Source organism: Meleagris gallopavo, chromosome 1 (assembly GCF_905368555.1).
Source record: "Meleagris gallopavo chromosome 1, MGAL_WU_HG_1.1, whole genome shotgun sequence".
NCBI lineage: Eukaryota > Metazoa > Chordata > Aves > Galliformes > Phasianidae > Meleagris > Meleagris gallopavo.
In genome coordinates, this window is record NC_139404.1 from 50,777,761 (window position 1) to 50,792,148 (window position 14,388).

At 45.5% G+C, this 14,388-nt stretch overlaps 1 protein-coding gene across 3 annotated transcripts; it reads left to right on the plus strand.

Moving 5' to 3' along the window:
* Positions 1-382: 382 nt before the first annotated feature.
* Positions 383-14,173, plus strand: IL2RB (interleukin 2 receptor subunit beta). Of its 3 annotated transcripts, none has more exons than XM_010711417.4 (10): positions 383-657; positions 1,805-1,902; positions 2,204-2,330; positions 3,950-4,052; positions 5,222-5,330; positions 6,261-6,409; positions 7,048-7,219; positions 9,007-9,103; positions 10,403-10,487; positions 11,886-14,173. In XM_010711417.4, the coding sequence occupies exons 1-10, from the start codon at positions 629-631 to the stop codon at positions 12,687-12,689; spliced, it is 1,773 nt and encodes a 590-aa protein (XP_010709719.1). In that variant the 5' UTR covers positions 383-628; the 3' UTR covers positions 12,690-14,173. The 3 variants fall into 3 exon arrangements, with proteins under 3 accessions (XP_010709719.1, XP_085082995.1, XP_085083002.1); XM_085226869.1 differs by lacking the exon at positions 383-657 and adding an exon at positions 1,520-1,674; XM_085226876.1 differs by lacking the exons at positions 383-657; positions 1,805-1,902 and adding an exon at positions 1,526-1,738.
* The last annotated feature ends 215 nt before the right edge of the window (positions 14,174-14,388 follow it).

Genomic DNA, 14,388 nt, shown 5'->3' on the forward strand with positions numbered 1-14,388 from the left:
TTCATTCTGGTGTTGCTTAGGTCAACGACTCGAGCTATTTTTCACTAAGTGGTTCATTTTGTATTTCTACAGCAGAGTGACTCCTTCCTCAGTTTCAGATTGAACTGTGCATGTATGCGGACACTGAAACTGAGCTTCTCTGGGTACCTGAAAAAGGAAGCTACGGGTCTCTTGATGGTTTCTGGAGAGGACAGGTCTTTCTCCCTCTCTTTTACTTCCCAGTAATTGTTACAAACTAGTCCCTTGTATATCTGAGCATTGTGAGCTAACACCTGATTCTCCACCCTTGTTTCTGCACCTATTGCTTTACCAGCAGGAAGTAGGACGTGGTTTGGGGCTTTTTATTCTCGGCCTCGCTAGCCTTTTCGATACTTCAGGGCCTCGTCTCATTCTGACAAGGCAAGCAAGCAGCAGCTTCCTGTGCAAAGGTGAGAGGGAGCAAAGACTGAACACACACGAGAGGAACAGCTCCGCAGCAGACCAGCCTGTCTCCTCTCATGCCAGCAGCTCTGGCTGGTGGGTGGATGTGCTCTGAGCAGAGCCCCCCTCCAGCCCTTCTCCCTGCTCCCTGCTCCCCTCCCAGTTGAGCCAACAGCACCTGCATCCATCTGTCCTCGCAACCCCACCCATGGAGCACTGGGTGCCTGGAACTGGAAGGTAATGCAAGTGATGCCAGCTCTGTCCCACATGGGGGTGGCTGATCTGAGAAGTGTCTTGGATGGAGTTTCGGTCTGACAAGCTGATTTTTGTCACTGGGGAGGGCTGAGTGCGTATTTATCTCTGTCTTTCCACAATCCTCTCAGATCATACCCCGCATCTCAAAACGACTTCGTCTGGTTTCTTTCTTTCCCTTTCTCTCCCCATTTGTCTTGAATGTGTTGTCATCCTGTTTTTCTTCCTCTGATCCTAATCTTTTATCATGACTGGGATCTATAGCATGCCTCATGCCAGCCTTTTAAAAAACCCCCAGCTCCCACTTCCCCAGTAGAGTTCAGCAGGGCTCTGCCTTGTGCCCAGCCCTGCCTGTGTGGAGAGGTAAGGATGGTCCCTTCTCCTGCAGGCAGTGACAGACCTCAAGGTACGGGTGTGTAGTTGGATGGGTACAGGGGGGATGCTTGCTTGAGCATAAGCCCCATTTGTGGGGATTGGCTACACAGGCTTTGCAGGGGTTACCTGATTGCAAAGCCTGAATTTTCTGCTATACCTGAAAGCACACCTCTTTTCAAGGCAGTGCAGGGTCTGCTTGGCAAGAATGGTGCATAATTTGTGTGCAACTGTCATATTTTATGATATGGTAAATCTTTACCTTTCCAGAACTTGGTAAACTTTCCTGATTTTACCATTTTCCCTGTCCCAAGCAAGCCATTCAAAATCTACCTCCCAAGCCAGCTTCTGGTAGTTGCAGCCCTCTCATTCAGCAGACCCCTAGTGATTTCAGTCCCAGGATTTACCAAAAAAAGCCACATGCAGCCACGGCAGCACTCTCTACCTGAGTCAGCAGCAGCCTGAAACAGTATGTGCAGAGTACTGTGCGCTCACACACATTTCCAGAAGACATCAACTCTGCAAACAGCCCATCTGTGTTGCTCTGTGGATGGTTTCAGTGCTGAGCAAAGCAGCAGCAAGGCAGGAAAACAATGAAGAGCTGAGGAAAAGCAGGCTGGAGTAGAAGGGGTATGAGTTTACGAGCATGGAAGACAAACACTGGTTTTGAGCTCAGGGAGAGTGGATACCCAATGTGAGTTGACAAATTCTTAATTAGCATTGCTGAATGAGGTTGTGGGGGTGGTCTTCTCTCTTTCAGTGTGTCCCCAGAACAGATGAAGCCCTCCTCACTGCTTCTGCACCACCTCTGGCTGCTCAGTCTGATTCCTCTCTCGTTGGCATCAGGCTCTACACAAGGTAAGAAATGATCTCATGTGTTGGTATCATTGTTGAGTAATGCCCACGTTGTAACATACAACCAGAGGAGGCTGCATTAATGAGAGAGCTTTTAGGAGCACTCCAACCTCCAAAGACAGAAAGCAGCCAGAGGAGTCAGTGGCTCTGCCTTTCTTACCTGGAGACAGCTATCTGACTGAGGGGTCTGTGTGTAGTTTGGGATGGGGCAGAATTGTCTGGGGTTAGTGGTAGCTGCTTAATGCCAAAAGTCAAGTAATTGTTAATTCAACCACAATGCTGTCCATCTCTTCCCTGCTGACAGGCAACTCCAGTCTCACTTGTTGGTATGACTCGAGGGCAGCTCTCCTTTGTGACTGGAACTCAGGCAGGGACCTTGCTGATGCACCATGCAATCTGACGATTTCATCAATATACAAATTTTGTGACAGGTGGGTGACTGGAAAGGCTGAGAGAAGGCAATGCTTTGAATGAAAAGTGTCCTGGAGAGAACATCAATGTAGGCTCCTTCTAACAAAGCCAGGTGTGGCAGAGTCACACAGCTGAAGGGTTTGTCTTTGAAATCTGTCTGTCTCTGACCCCAGGTGATCTGAGATATTGGCCACTGCTCAGTGTTTGTCATCTGAGGGTTCTAAACTGCCTAGCACCGCTTATATCCCAACTCTGTCATGCTGTCCTTCATTTTGCAAAAATCCTTCATCCCTAGTAGCAAGCCTCTGTATTGAAGGCCATTTTCAACAGAACAGAGGAATGTGCAAAGAAAGGGGCAGAGGGAGATGGAATTAAAGTTATATAGGGACCTTCTGCTCATTGCCAGAGTCAGATGGACATGATGATTGCACACTGAGCAACAGTGAGTGAAGAAATATATTGTTCTCCTGTCGTTTTTCATCCTTGGCCCTTACGTCCCTCTGAGTCAATGATACCCCAGAAACGGGCAATGGAGCTGTGAAAGGTCTGGAGCAGAAGTTTGATGGAGAGCAGCTGAGGGAACTGGGATTGTTCAGTCTGGAGAAGAGGAGCTCAGGGCAGACCTTATTGCTCCCTACAATGACCTGAAAGGAGGTTGTGGTAAGGTGGGGGTCAGTCTCTTCTCCCAGATAACAACAATAGGATGAGAGGGATTGGTCACAAGTTGTGCAAGGAGAAGTACAGGTTGGATATTTGTGAAATTTTCTTCTCTGAAAGAGCGGGCACAGGTGTCTCCATCTCTGGAGGTGCTCGAGAACCGTGTGGATGTGGCACTGAGGGACGTGGTTAGTGGGCATGGTGAGGAGGGCTAATGGTCAGACTAGATCGTCGTATAGCTCTTTTCTGACTTTAATGATTCTATGATGTTTTCCTCTCCCAAAGGAGGAGGGGTAGGTATGCAGCCAGTACTGCAGCAGGGGCTGGATTGTTTCTCTGTGGTCTCCAAGTATGACATTTTCAGTAGGAAGAGTTACTGGTCTACCCAGGGATTCACTGGGTGCTTGTCATAAGAAAAGACTAGTGTGGTTCTGGCAAGGGCAGATTGCTCCTGACTGTCAGTAGAGATGTCTCCAATGGGGTGAGATAGGCAGACACATTCTGAGGCTGGGTACATGGACCTTGACAATCAAACATGTCCTTGCCCTGTGGAATTGAATCAAAAAGTAAGGTACGCTCCTGGCTGGCTGGGATGTGACCTGGTTTGGAAGATGCCTCCTGCCTGGTGTCTGAGATGCTGTAGGGCTGTCAGTGGCTTGAAGGAGATGCCCTAAAGGGACTGAAACTGGCAACCGTCTCCCAAATCAATATGTAGCAGACGAGTTAGACAGAAGTTTGGAAGCCTCCTATTATCTTTGGTTTGAAATATCTGGGATGCATTTGTTCTCCATGCACGTAAAACTTGTCTGAGTGATGCAGTGGGGAGGGAAAGAGGGACTATATCCTAACTGTAAGCTGTTCAGAGTATGGTAGGTTGCAACATACCTTGAAAGGCCTTTAGTGTCAGATAAAATATAAAACATTGTAATAACATGTAAAACAGATTCCCCAGCTTACTGGAATTCTCCTGTTTAAAACCCAGGTTACATTCTTCGTCTGAAAAATCCGAGCATTGTGCGTTACCCAAGGCAGAACACATGACTGGGCTGAGGAGATGCATCAAGATTTTCAGCAAAGACTATAATGTGAGTAATTCCTCTAGGATGTCCTGGCTAATTATAAGGATGGTATGTCAATTTGGGGAATATAGAGTGTGACTCTCAGGAGCACTACGAAAATCCCAAGGCTTGACTGCAGTTTTGGGCTTGGGCTTGTTGTGTGATGCCCTGTGTGGGGACTGGCTTCATTGTGAGCTGGGTCATGATGGCCTGAGTCATGCAGAAGTGCAGGGTAGATTGCGTGCAGCGTCCCATGTCATATTTATCTAGGTTTTGCCCCCATCTCTTCCTCTGAGGAGGAATGACCATGATCCCCAGCTCTGAAGACACCTCTAGACCTTATCTTCATTGAAGAGTTCAGTACCATATTCCAAATTATTAACTACTGTGGAACCTGGTAAAATGTGCCAAATGCAAGATGCAACAGCTGTACATCAATGAAACCAATATTGATACAAATCCTCTGCTTATTATTCGTTATTTAAATCAGTCTCTTTTTTCAGGCTTATTGGGTACTTCCCTCAGTCATATCCAGAAATTACTGTAATTTCTGTGTTTTCAGAAAGAAAAAATAGAATAGCTAATTCCCCTTATTTGCAGAGTCACAATGAGTTCTGACAACAGCCAAGCTTTTTTTACTTTCACACATCATATGTGAAGACAAATTGTAGGGCTGGTAAACAACTCCGTAAGCTACTCTTTCAAACATATTTTCTTTCTAATCAAGCTGTTTGGCCCATTTCTTATTCAATTCTGCGTGATGTACATAGCTTTTTAGTATCATTGTAGAACTGTGTTCTATCAGTTCAAGAGTTCTACTCATTTCAAGAGTAAAATTGAATACCAATGTTATCTCAATCTTACCAGTGAACATAAAGCATTTTAGTCAAAATATTTTATCTCAATAAATGTCACTTGCTGAAAGTAACTTTTTCCTGCTTAGTCAGCATGTATAGCAATCCCAGCAAAATACCGTACCAAAATATTTTGTGCCCTGCTCTTCAGTGAGCAACAACAAAAAATGAGTAAAAAGTTTTGTTTCCTCTACTGAAAACTGAAGCTTATGCTTTTCAAAGACAAGTGTCACCCGTACTTACTGTCAAGAATTTTTAAATCTCTTATATGCAGGCAATGCTTGGAAGTATCAGTGGTTATTGATAAGGCTCCCTGTTACTAATGGTAAATTTTCTTTGCAGATGCAATGCTTCACTTCTGCAGATAGTCTTAACATGACTGTAGACTGCCAGATTGGGGAGAACAGGTCTATACCTGCACAACTGAAGGATTTTAGACCACTTCGAAATAGTGAGTGCTCTTCTGTCTTGCAGTCCCTGAAGCTCCCCTATGAAGGGATACCCAATTTCTTGTCCCTGTCTACAACTATGCAACACTCACAGCAGAATTACCTGTTTTCATTGTCCCCTGCTACAACTAGCAATTCGACCATATTGACTCCCACCCCATTTAGTGTGCAGTGTCATTCAGCCACTTCCCATCCTGCTCTGTATGTGGGACACTGGTGAATGATAACACATTGTGATAGGAGTTCTGGCTTCAAACAGGCTATGACAGCTCAGCTGACTTTCTGAAAAATACGTGCTAAAGAAGGAGAGAAAGTCTTGTTGCTCTGCCCCTCCTACAAGACATGTGCTTCCACTCTCCTTTAAGCCAGCTTTGCCAAGAATCAATCTGCTGACTTGATTCAACTCACTAATCCAGTCAAAAATCATCTTCTTAGTTCTTTTTCTTTTTTTGCTGGATGTGTGAGTTTATTTGGCTTGAGAAGACATCCAGTGAAGTTACTGCAATGTGAGCCATAAGAAGTCATGCCTGGAATCAGGGGTTGAGAAGATTCATCCCAGACAGTCTGTGTAACTCCTGCCCCTGTGGCTGTAGCTCTCTGAAAGAGCAGCTGAGAAGAAGCTGTCACCCCAACTGTGCTCTTTTCCTGTCCATACAACTGCCTTGTGGATAACCCTGTGAGATAGGATGAATGCAGTGGCAATTCTCACAGGCTACTGGAGGAGTTGCCTTTACTGTAGTGCCAGGCCTTTTGTCACCAGGGCCAGTGGGTAAGAAGGATGAACAGAAAGAAGGAACTCACTAAGGATCTCACTCAGCCACGGTGCTTAAGGCCTGTGTGCCTATGTACCAACCCAGCTGCCATGGTGTCTGACAATGGAGCCTGTCACAGATGGTGCACTGGTGACATTCCAGTTCTTTTTCTCTTTCCAGTAAAATTGTGGCCTCCAGGAAATCTTCAGCTGTTCAGCAAAGCTAAAAACACCTACAACTTAACGTGGAGCCTGAATATTTCCTCTCACTACTTGAGTGGGAACCGGCAATATGAAGTGCGGTACCGAACCACGAGTCAGTCATGGGAGGTGAGTAGACACCATACAAAACCTGGTCTTCCTTACATCCCCCAGGAAATTCCTCTCAGAATGGAACAAGTTGTAGTCTAGAGAATGGCCAGGACAGGTTCAGGCTGTATATTAGGAAAAACTTCTTCTCAGAAAGAGCAGTGCTGCAGTGGCACAGCTGCCCAGGGAGGTGGTGCAGTCACCATCCCTGGAGGTGTTCCAGAACCGTGTGGATGTGGCACTGAGGGACACGGTCAGTGGACATGGTGGGGACGGACTGACAGCTGGATTTGATGATCCTAGTTGTCCATCGTTAATGAGGGGCTTGTCTCCCCTCTCCCTCTTATGTGTGTCATCTGCTGCCAGTGTTTGGTAATGACATGGAAACTGATGGGAAGCTTATTTTACTTGGTGCTGTCACAAAAGAAATCCAGGTAGCTCCAGGGCACACCTGAAAGTGATGAGAAATACAAAGCAACGGACAGGTATCCTCTGGGATGAAAAATGCAAAGTGAAGATTTGTCCTCCAGTGCAAACAAGCAATGCACAAAGTGGAGGGATCTGAGACAGGTCCTCTCTGAGGGTCTTGGAAAGAATGAATATATGAGGCTGAGTCACAGCAGGATGCTGGGGATGCTATAATTTTGTCCCTATTCCAGGAGGCCGAGACCTTCATCATTAGTCAGGACCAGATGTGGGCACCTTTTGAAAGACTCTCCCCCAACATGAAGTACGAGGCTGCTGTCCGTGCAAAGCCAGGTGCCTCATGTTTCTGCAAAGGTGTGTGGAGTGACTGGAGCAAGACAGTACTGTGGAGCACACATGTTGAAGGTAAGGATCAGAGTCAGGCAGCCTGACAGGGAGGGGGAAGAGGGAACTCAGATAAAACAAGGCAGGAGGCCCAAGGCAGGAGGCCCAAATTAGGCTGAAAATCTGGAAGAAGAAGGATAGGAAGGATTGCATTAACTGAAGAACAATGAGATGATTGGAAACTGTCAGTTCCTCCTAATCTGGCTGGTCAGTCTGGCTTAACAGGGCTTAAGCACAAAGATTCTCAGTCCCAACAGATTAAATAGCAGCAACCCCTCTGCCTCCCAGAGGGCAGGCAAAATTCAGAAGGTACAATTCAGGGTCAGTTCAGTGAAGACACTGATCGGTAAAATGCAATGAAACTTGAATCTACGAAGCAAAGTCTCATAGAGAATGAAAGAGATTTACAAGTGTATAAGTTCCTTCCAAAAAGCTCTGCTGAGAGATGCGCCAGTCATTACCATGAACCACAGCATGGTGGACACCTACAGCCTTGAAATACAAGGCTCTGAGCAAGCCTCTTTAGTGAATCATGGGCTGTGGTCTCTGCCACATCTTTCCTGGAAAACAAGCTGCTAGAGGTTATTCCTCTTCACGTCATCCTGCTCTGTCCCTGCCCAGTCCCTCCCTGTTGTTTCTGGTGCTGATATAAACACAGGAGCTATGTTTAGAAAGGGCATTGCGTTGCTGTGGCGATCAAATTTTGACAGTGTGTGATGTCAATGAACAGGATACAGCCGCAACCAGTTGTCATAGCAACCAAGAACCAAAGATAACCAGGGTACCAAAGGCAGAGGAGACAAAGTGATCTGAGTAGTGTCTCAAGGACGGGCAAAGAAAGGGCTTTCTAAAACTGTCTTCTTTCATATCTCTCTGCTTCCTCACAAGTGCTCCAGAAAAGCTGTGCAGGCCCAGAGCAAGGGGCCTTAGGGATGGAGGGAGATGAGGGTGGCAGGCAGAGGAGCCAGGCACCAGAACAGCATGACCAGGCAAAGGTGCCTTGGGGAGATGTGTGAAAGAGGCAGATTAAAAAAGTTGGAGATGATGCCAGAAAAGGTTGAGGAATGCTGGCAGAGCTAGTAATGAGGAAATTCACTCACTTTGTACTATCCTTACAATTCAAGTATCAAAATTAGCGTGTGGTGGAAAGCTGTAGCTTTCTGAAAACTCTCCTCCAGATATCCAAAGGAAGAGGCTAAGCCCTTGACCCCAGCCTTGTCCATCCTTGGCCCTGCTGCCCTCTAACCCAGACCCATGAACCCCTTGATTCTATTTCTCCACTGACTCATAATGCTCTTTGAATTCTGCAACCTCTCTTAAACTGATTGTAGGACTCCCTGCTTCCTTTTGCAATGAATAGGGCAGGATGTTGAGCACTTCTACTAGTGGACTGCGGCACCTCATCCATGGCAGTCCTCAGCTGCGGTGCTGTTATGAAGAGGGAGTTCCAGCTGTTTAGCGAGAATAATCTATTAAACCATGCCAAGCAGACACTGAAACCCATCAAAGCTCCAAGGCATCCTACACAACAGAGAAGAACTCATTTATCTGACCTATATACTCTATTCTGTTCTATTCATTTCTATCCCATCCCATCTCATTATAATTATATTGTATTATATTACATTGCATTATACTATATTATTATTATTATATTTTATTATTATAATTAGCAACACATCATATAATAATAACATGGAAAAACTTAGTTTGATCAGTCTGAATAGCTGTGGATGTGCTGTAGCTCCAACGTCCAGAACCCTGGCTAAATGTTCATTGCAACTCCCTCTTTGTCTCCTATCCTGCAGGAACATCCCGGCCAGTCCTGCCAGCGATTATAGTGAGCACTTGCATCTTTGTGATCATTGGGTCTGCCTTCCTTATAAACTTACGGACCCCAAGATGGTAAATGAGAATCAGTTTTCCTGTTTGCTGTTCTGCTGTGTATTGTGTGTCCTTTATATTCTTGTTCATTTTTTAACAAGCATTACTCAGCATACAGAGAGACTCATATTATTCACGTCTCAGCATTTTGAGGTGAGATTAGAAATGGCTTCAGGTTTTCTCTTCTCAGGACAGGCACAGAGAAACAGGGCACTAATCCTAAAATTGTAGAATCATTAAGGTTGGAAAAGACCTCTGAGATCACCCAGTCCAACCATCAGCCCACCCCCACCATGCCTACTGACCATGTTCCTCAGTGCCACATCGACACAGTTCTGGAACACCTCCAGGGTGACTCCACCACCTCCCTGCGCAGCCTGTGCCACTGCAGCACCAAATGATACTGGTGGCAAAAATGTTCTCAGGGAAGAAGGCAGCAGAAGTTGAGATGGTTTCTTTGTAAAGAAAGGAGAAAGGTATTAACTTAAGATGGACACAAGGGAAATCACTGCTCACTGTGCTCTGCCTTGAGTCGTAACAAAAAGGTGAGGAAGGACTAGCTATATGGGACACAGGGAGACAAAGAGGCCTATCTCCACAGAGTGTAATTAACTTGTGGGTTTGGATGAAGGATAATGCTGAGGTAAGATGCAAGGAAGGATTAGACATGCATGAATAAAAATAGCATCTGCAGTGATGTAAGTTTGTGTTCAAGTGATGCTAGTTTATATTTAAAAACTAGCAAATTCTCATGCTTCGAGAATGCATTGATTGCCTCCAGAGGTCAGAAGGGTCTCTTCTCTAAGCTTCCAAAGCAATGTACCAGCAATGTGCTGACAGGATTAGCCAACCTCTTGGAGGGACCGAGGAGCAGATGATATCACTTCATGCTGCCTCAAGAGACAACACATTAGTTCCAGTAAAGCGGAGGTCATTCTACTGTTGTATGGCATGCTCACATGGGCTTGCACATCCAATAAGTTCCATATCATATGGCGAGGTCCTGTTCACGTCATGTGGTCCACTGAGTTATTGTGGTGTGAGCAAAGAGAGGGACAACTTGCAGAAGTTGGGCCGTGGAAACAAGAGACCTTTTCAGACCTATAAATGAGCAGAGGGCAATGGAAATGCTAAGGTGACTACCAAGGTAGAGAAGGCTGTGAACTGTTGGTTGTGGGATCACTCTTATACTCTTATACTTTACCTTTCCCCCACATCAAGATAGTAGCCGTGAGCTGCAGTGCTCCTCCACTACCACAGTGCCAGAGAGGTTAGGATCAGTCCCTACTTCGTTTCTCAATCTCCTTCTCTTTTCTCAAGGTTTAAGAAGATCCTGAAGATTCACATCCCAGATCCTGAGAAGTTCTTTCCCCCACTCATCTCTGTTCACGGAGGCGACATTCAGGTATGGGAAGGGTCCAGATGGTTATTAGGGAGAAATGAGGGAGAGGATGGTCCAGTTGCATGTGCCTCGGGCAGACATCTGGTGTGTGGACCTACACGTGCACACACAGCCCATGTGTCTATAGCACCAGATGCTGGGTTCTCTGCTTGAGTTTTATTTTTTGACCTAAAACCTGACACCCGGTTGATGCATCTCTGATTTCAGAACCGAGAAACGGCAAACCACGCAAACCTCAGCATGCTGCTCCACTAACAGGACACCCTGAGAAAATAAAAAGAACTTGTGGGAGGCAGCTTGGCCTCTCAGATCCCCTTCCAATCTGCTTCTTTCCCTCCACCTGTCCCAGACTGCCCAGCTCTTCACAGATTTTCTGCTTTTTCTCCCTTCTTCTGGTTGAAGGCTTTACCTCTGCTCTTGATGTTAATTGCCATTATTCTGGATGATACTTAGCCATATTCTACATTCTTCTTTCTTTTCCTTTCCTTCCCCATCCCGTTTTTCTCCTCTTTCTCCCTTCTCCAGTTTCTTCTTGAGTATAGGCAAGGAGACAATTACCATTCTGTGCAGCTTTAAAGGGAGCATTAGATGCAATACTGGAAGGTGGTCCCATGAGCAATCTCACTTTAAGAAGGACGGAGACAAAATGCAGAGAATCCATAGGACAGCAAAGTTTTGAAAAAGCTTAAGTGCAAAAAGCCTTTGAAAGCTAAACTTAGAAGGGAAGAGTGCCAGGGAGGGAGGTACAGTGGGCATCAGAGTCACTTTCTCAGCGTTGAAAAAACTAGAAGAATTTGCTTTACTGACGATAAATGAAACTAAGTTGGATATTATCAAAACCAGATTATTTATAAGGATAACGGCACACTGCAGGATGTAACTTGTTGTGAATGTAGAAGTCCAGTCACAATCAAATTGGGAGAGCAGTTCAAACAAGAGCTGCATGCAGCCATGTAGAAGTATTAAAAATTGGTTCAGTTCCTAGGAATAGATTGCATGAGACACAGCTGAGTAGTACTTTCTCTGTTTCCACCTCCACTCTTCATTCCAGTCTTGTCATTTTATCTTTTTCCTTTCCTCTCATCTCCTGTCTTCTCCTCTCTCTTCTCCTCTCCTCTCTTTTCTCTCCCTTTCTCCTCACTTTTCCTTTTAGTCATCCCTCCTCAATTACCTCCAGAAATTTCAAAATGGGTTTGCAAGACTGCTATTGATTTTATAGTGACACATAATGCCTTTGAAACACTGCAATTGGGACAACACAGACATGGATTTCTGTATCCCCAGTTCCAATTGCTTGGGCAAAGAAAAGGTCACTTAATAGCTCAGAAGGAGAGGCTCTTTGTTCCTCACTGTATTATGTTTGAGCATAACAGTCTCTCTCCTGTATTTCTTTCCCATCAGAAGTGGCTCTCCTCCCCATTCTCTACATCTTCCATGTGTGTGAACAGTACAGTCCCAGAAATCTCAATGCTGGAGGTGATGCAGAAGAACGATCAGGAATCCCAGCTTTCCAAGGGAACTTTGGCACCTGATCCTCCCTCAGAAACCAGTGGACACTCTGTGTCCAGCTGCTTCACCAACCAGGGCTACTTCTTCTTCCACCTTCCCAACTCCTTTGAGATCGAGCCCTGTCAGGTCTACTTCACATATGAGCCTTTCACCCAGGAGGGCAATGGCAGCGAGGACAGCGAGACTTACCATGATCTTCCCTCCCCAGACCTCTGCACACTGTCAGAGGACATGCCAGTGTTGCCCTACAACTTTCTGCACAGTATAAATGGGATCCAGGGCTTCCAAAATATCTCCTTCGTGGCAGAGACACAAGGTGAAGCCCAGTGGGCCATGGCTTCCCTGTCAAGAGCAAGCACCTCACCAACACCAGTTCTGAGGCAAGATGAGCAGATGACTGACAAAGCAGCTTTACAATCTGCTGAGGCCCCATGCCAGGTGGACATAGACTTTCCTGACTCACCAGACCTGCATGACAACAATACTTCTGATGTATCAAGTGGGAAAACAGGCCCTCCAATTGATCCCAGTGCTCCAGCAGCACATGCTACGTCTTCCTTTGCTCAGCCAGCAACTCCAAGGCAAACCCAGGATGAGGATCTTTGCAGAACAGCCTTTTCCAGCCAAGTGCCAAACACTGGTGCCTACCTTTCTCTCAAGGACCTCCAAAGCCAATACAGCCATGGCTCTGTCTAGGATCACTTGGGGAAGTCTACAAGCATAGGAAATACCTTCTATCTGAGGAAGATTAGATGGACATTTCTCCTATTCAGAGCATGAATGTAGTCTCCAGTCACTGAACCACTGGAACTGTTCTTTAACGAGGCTGGAGAACAGAGTTACTCTAGAGGGATGCAAAACTGCGGAAGGCATAGGGTGGACAAGGCGTAAATTCATAGATGGGTCTGATGACAAAATACATGAAGACATCTCTTCCTGACTAACCAAGAGTGTCTTTTATTTTTTTCCTATGATGTTCTTCCTCATGTCAGGTTTCAATCAAAGTACATTCTGAGCTGCTCACTCTAGTTTTAAACTCAGGTTCTAAGATTAGCTCAGAGCCATAGCTGTGTCAGCTGTCTAAGCAGTGCAGTGTAAAAAGAAATCCCCATTATTGGGTTAAAAATACTGGGGAAATCCCCTCCCCTTCCACTTTCTCCCCCAAGTCTGATGATGGCAGTAAAAAGAACACACACAATTTCCCATTCTTGCTGCAATATTTTTCATGAAATCGAAAGCCTCTCTGCTCTTCTGGCAAAATACCATTATTTGACTACGATAAGCTGATTGCAGAGTAGTTCATTCCACATCCTGTATTAGTGGAAAACGTCGTAAAGGTGCTGCCCATTCCTTCCATTGCTCAGGGGAAACCATTGCCTAGTTAGCGGCAAAGGTATGGTAAATGAGCCCAGAAAACTAACTCACAAATCAGCACCTTCATTGAAAAGAAGACTTCAATCCACACACCGAAAAAAAAAAAAAAAGAAGACTGCAAAGACTACTTTTTTTCTTTGCATTTGCTGATCTGGGTTGATAAACAGCAATAACACAGAAGAGAAGCGTTAAGGCAGAGCGAGACATGCTGTTCTGCTTCCATCCATCCTTGCATTCAACATCTGTACTGTCTGTCTTTTCTCTTGCCATGTTTCTGGCCTACTCAGAAATGGGAAAATACCAACCTGTTGCTACAGATCTTTCTTCTAAAATCAAAAACTTTCAAGGTTGTCAAACCTCTTGGTACTTTTGCCACTCCTTTGAGTATCACCTCAAAAGAGCTGCTCAAGGGACTTGATTGTGCCTACAACAGAGGGGGCTGGGGCAACCCTTGTCCTCTGCTCATCAGCTTCTTCATCTGCCTCAAGATGTAGACTGACCCTTTGCCTCCAGGACATATCAGATGAAGAATATCCCCACAGCTTCCTAGATGAGCAAGCACAAGATTTGCCCAGCTATTTGCTGTGCTTTGGGATTCTTTCCAGATGGAGCTCAAAAGGAGACACTGAATCCCTTGCCTCAAGAAGCAAATTGATACATTGCATAGGTCAAGGATCCCAGTTCTATGGATGGTTCTCCTGTCCCTATGTAGACCTTCATAAGCTTCTCAATTATTCTTGCTGCTATGATGAGAATAAAAAACCTACCCCTTTTTCCTCTTTGTAAATAAAAGAAATATTAAAGAATCTACAGTGTTTTATTTGGAGTTGAGGGGGGATACCTAAAAGATTTTATAAATACGGGACTAGGTAAAGCTTGGTAAAGATGGGACGAACATACCTTTAGCCCTCTTGCTCCTCCGTTTCTCAAGGCGCACCACCACCTAAAACAGGGGGTATTTGCACTGTGTGGGCAAGTGGGTTTTGAAGCCAGGGCAAAGGAAGAGGATGTATCAAAAGAC

Coding starts and splice junctions, on each gene's coding strand:
- IL2RB (XM_010711417.4), top strand. CDS start 629: ATGGAGCACTGGGTGCCTGGAACTGGAAG. Junction 6,410..7,047: donor CCACGAGTCAGTCATGGGAG/GTGAGTAGACAC, acceptor TCCCTATTCCAG/GAGGCCGAGACCTTCATCAT. Junction 7,220..9,006: donor GTGGAGCACACATGTTGAAG/GTAAGGATCAGA, acceptor CCTATCCTGCAG/GAACATCCCGGCCAGTCCTG.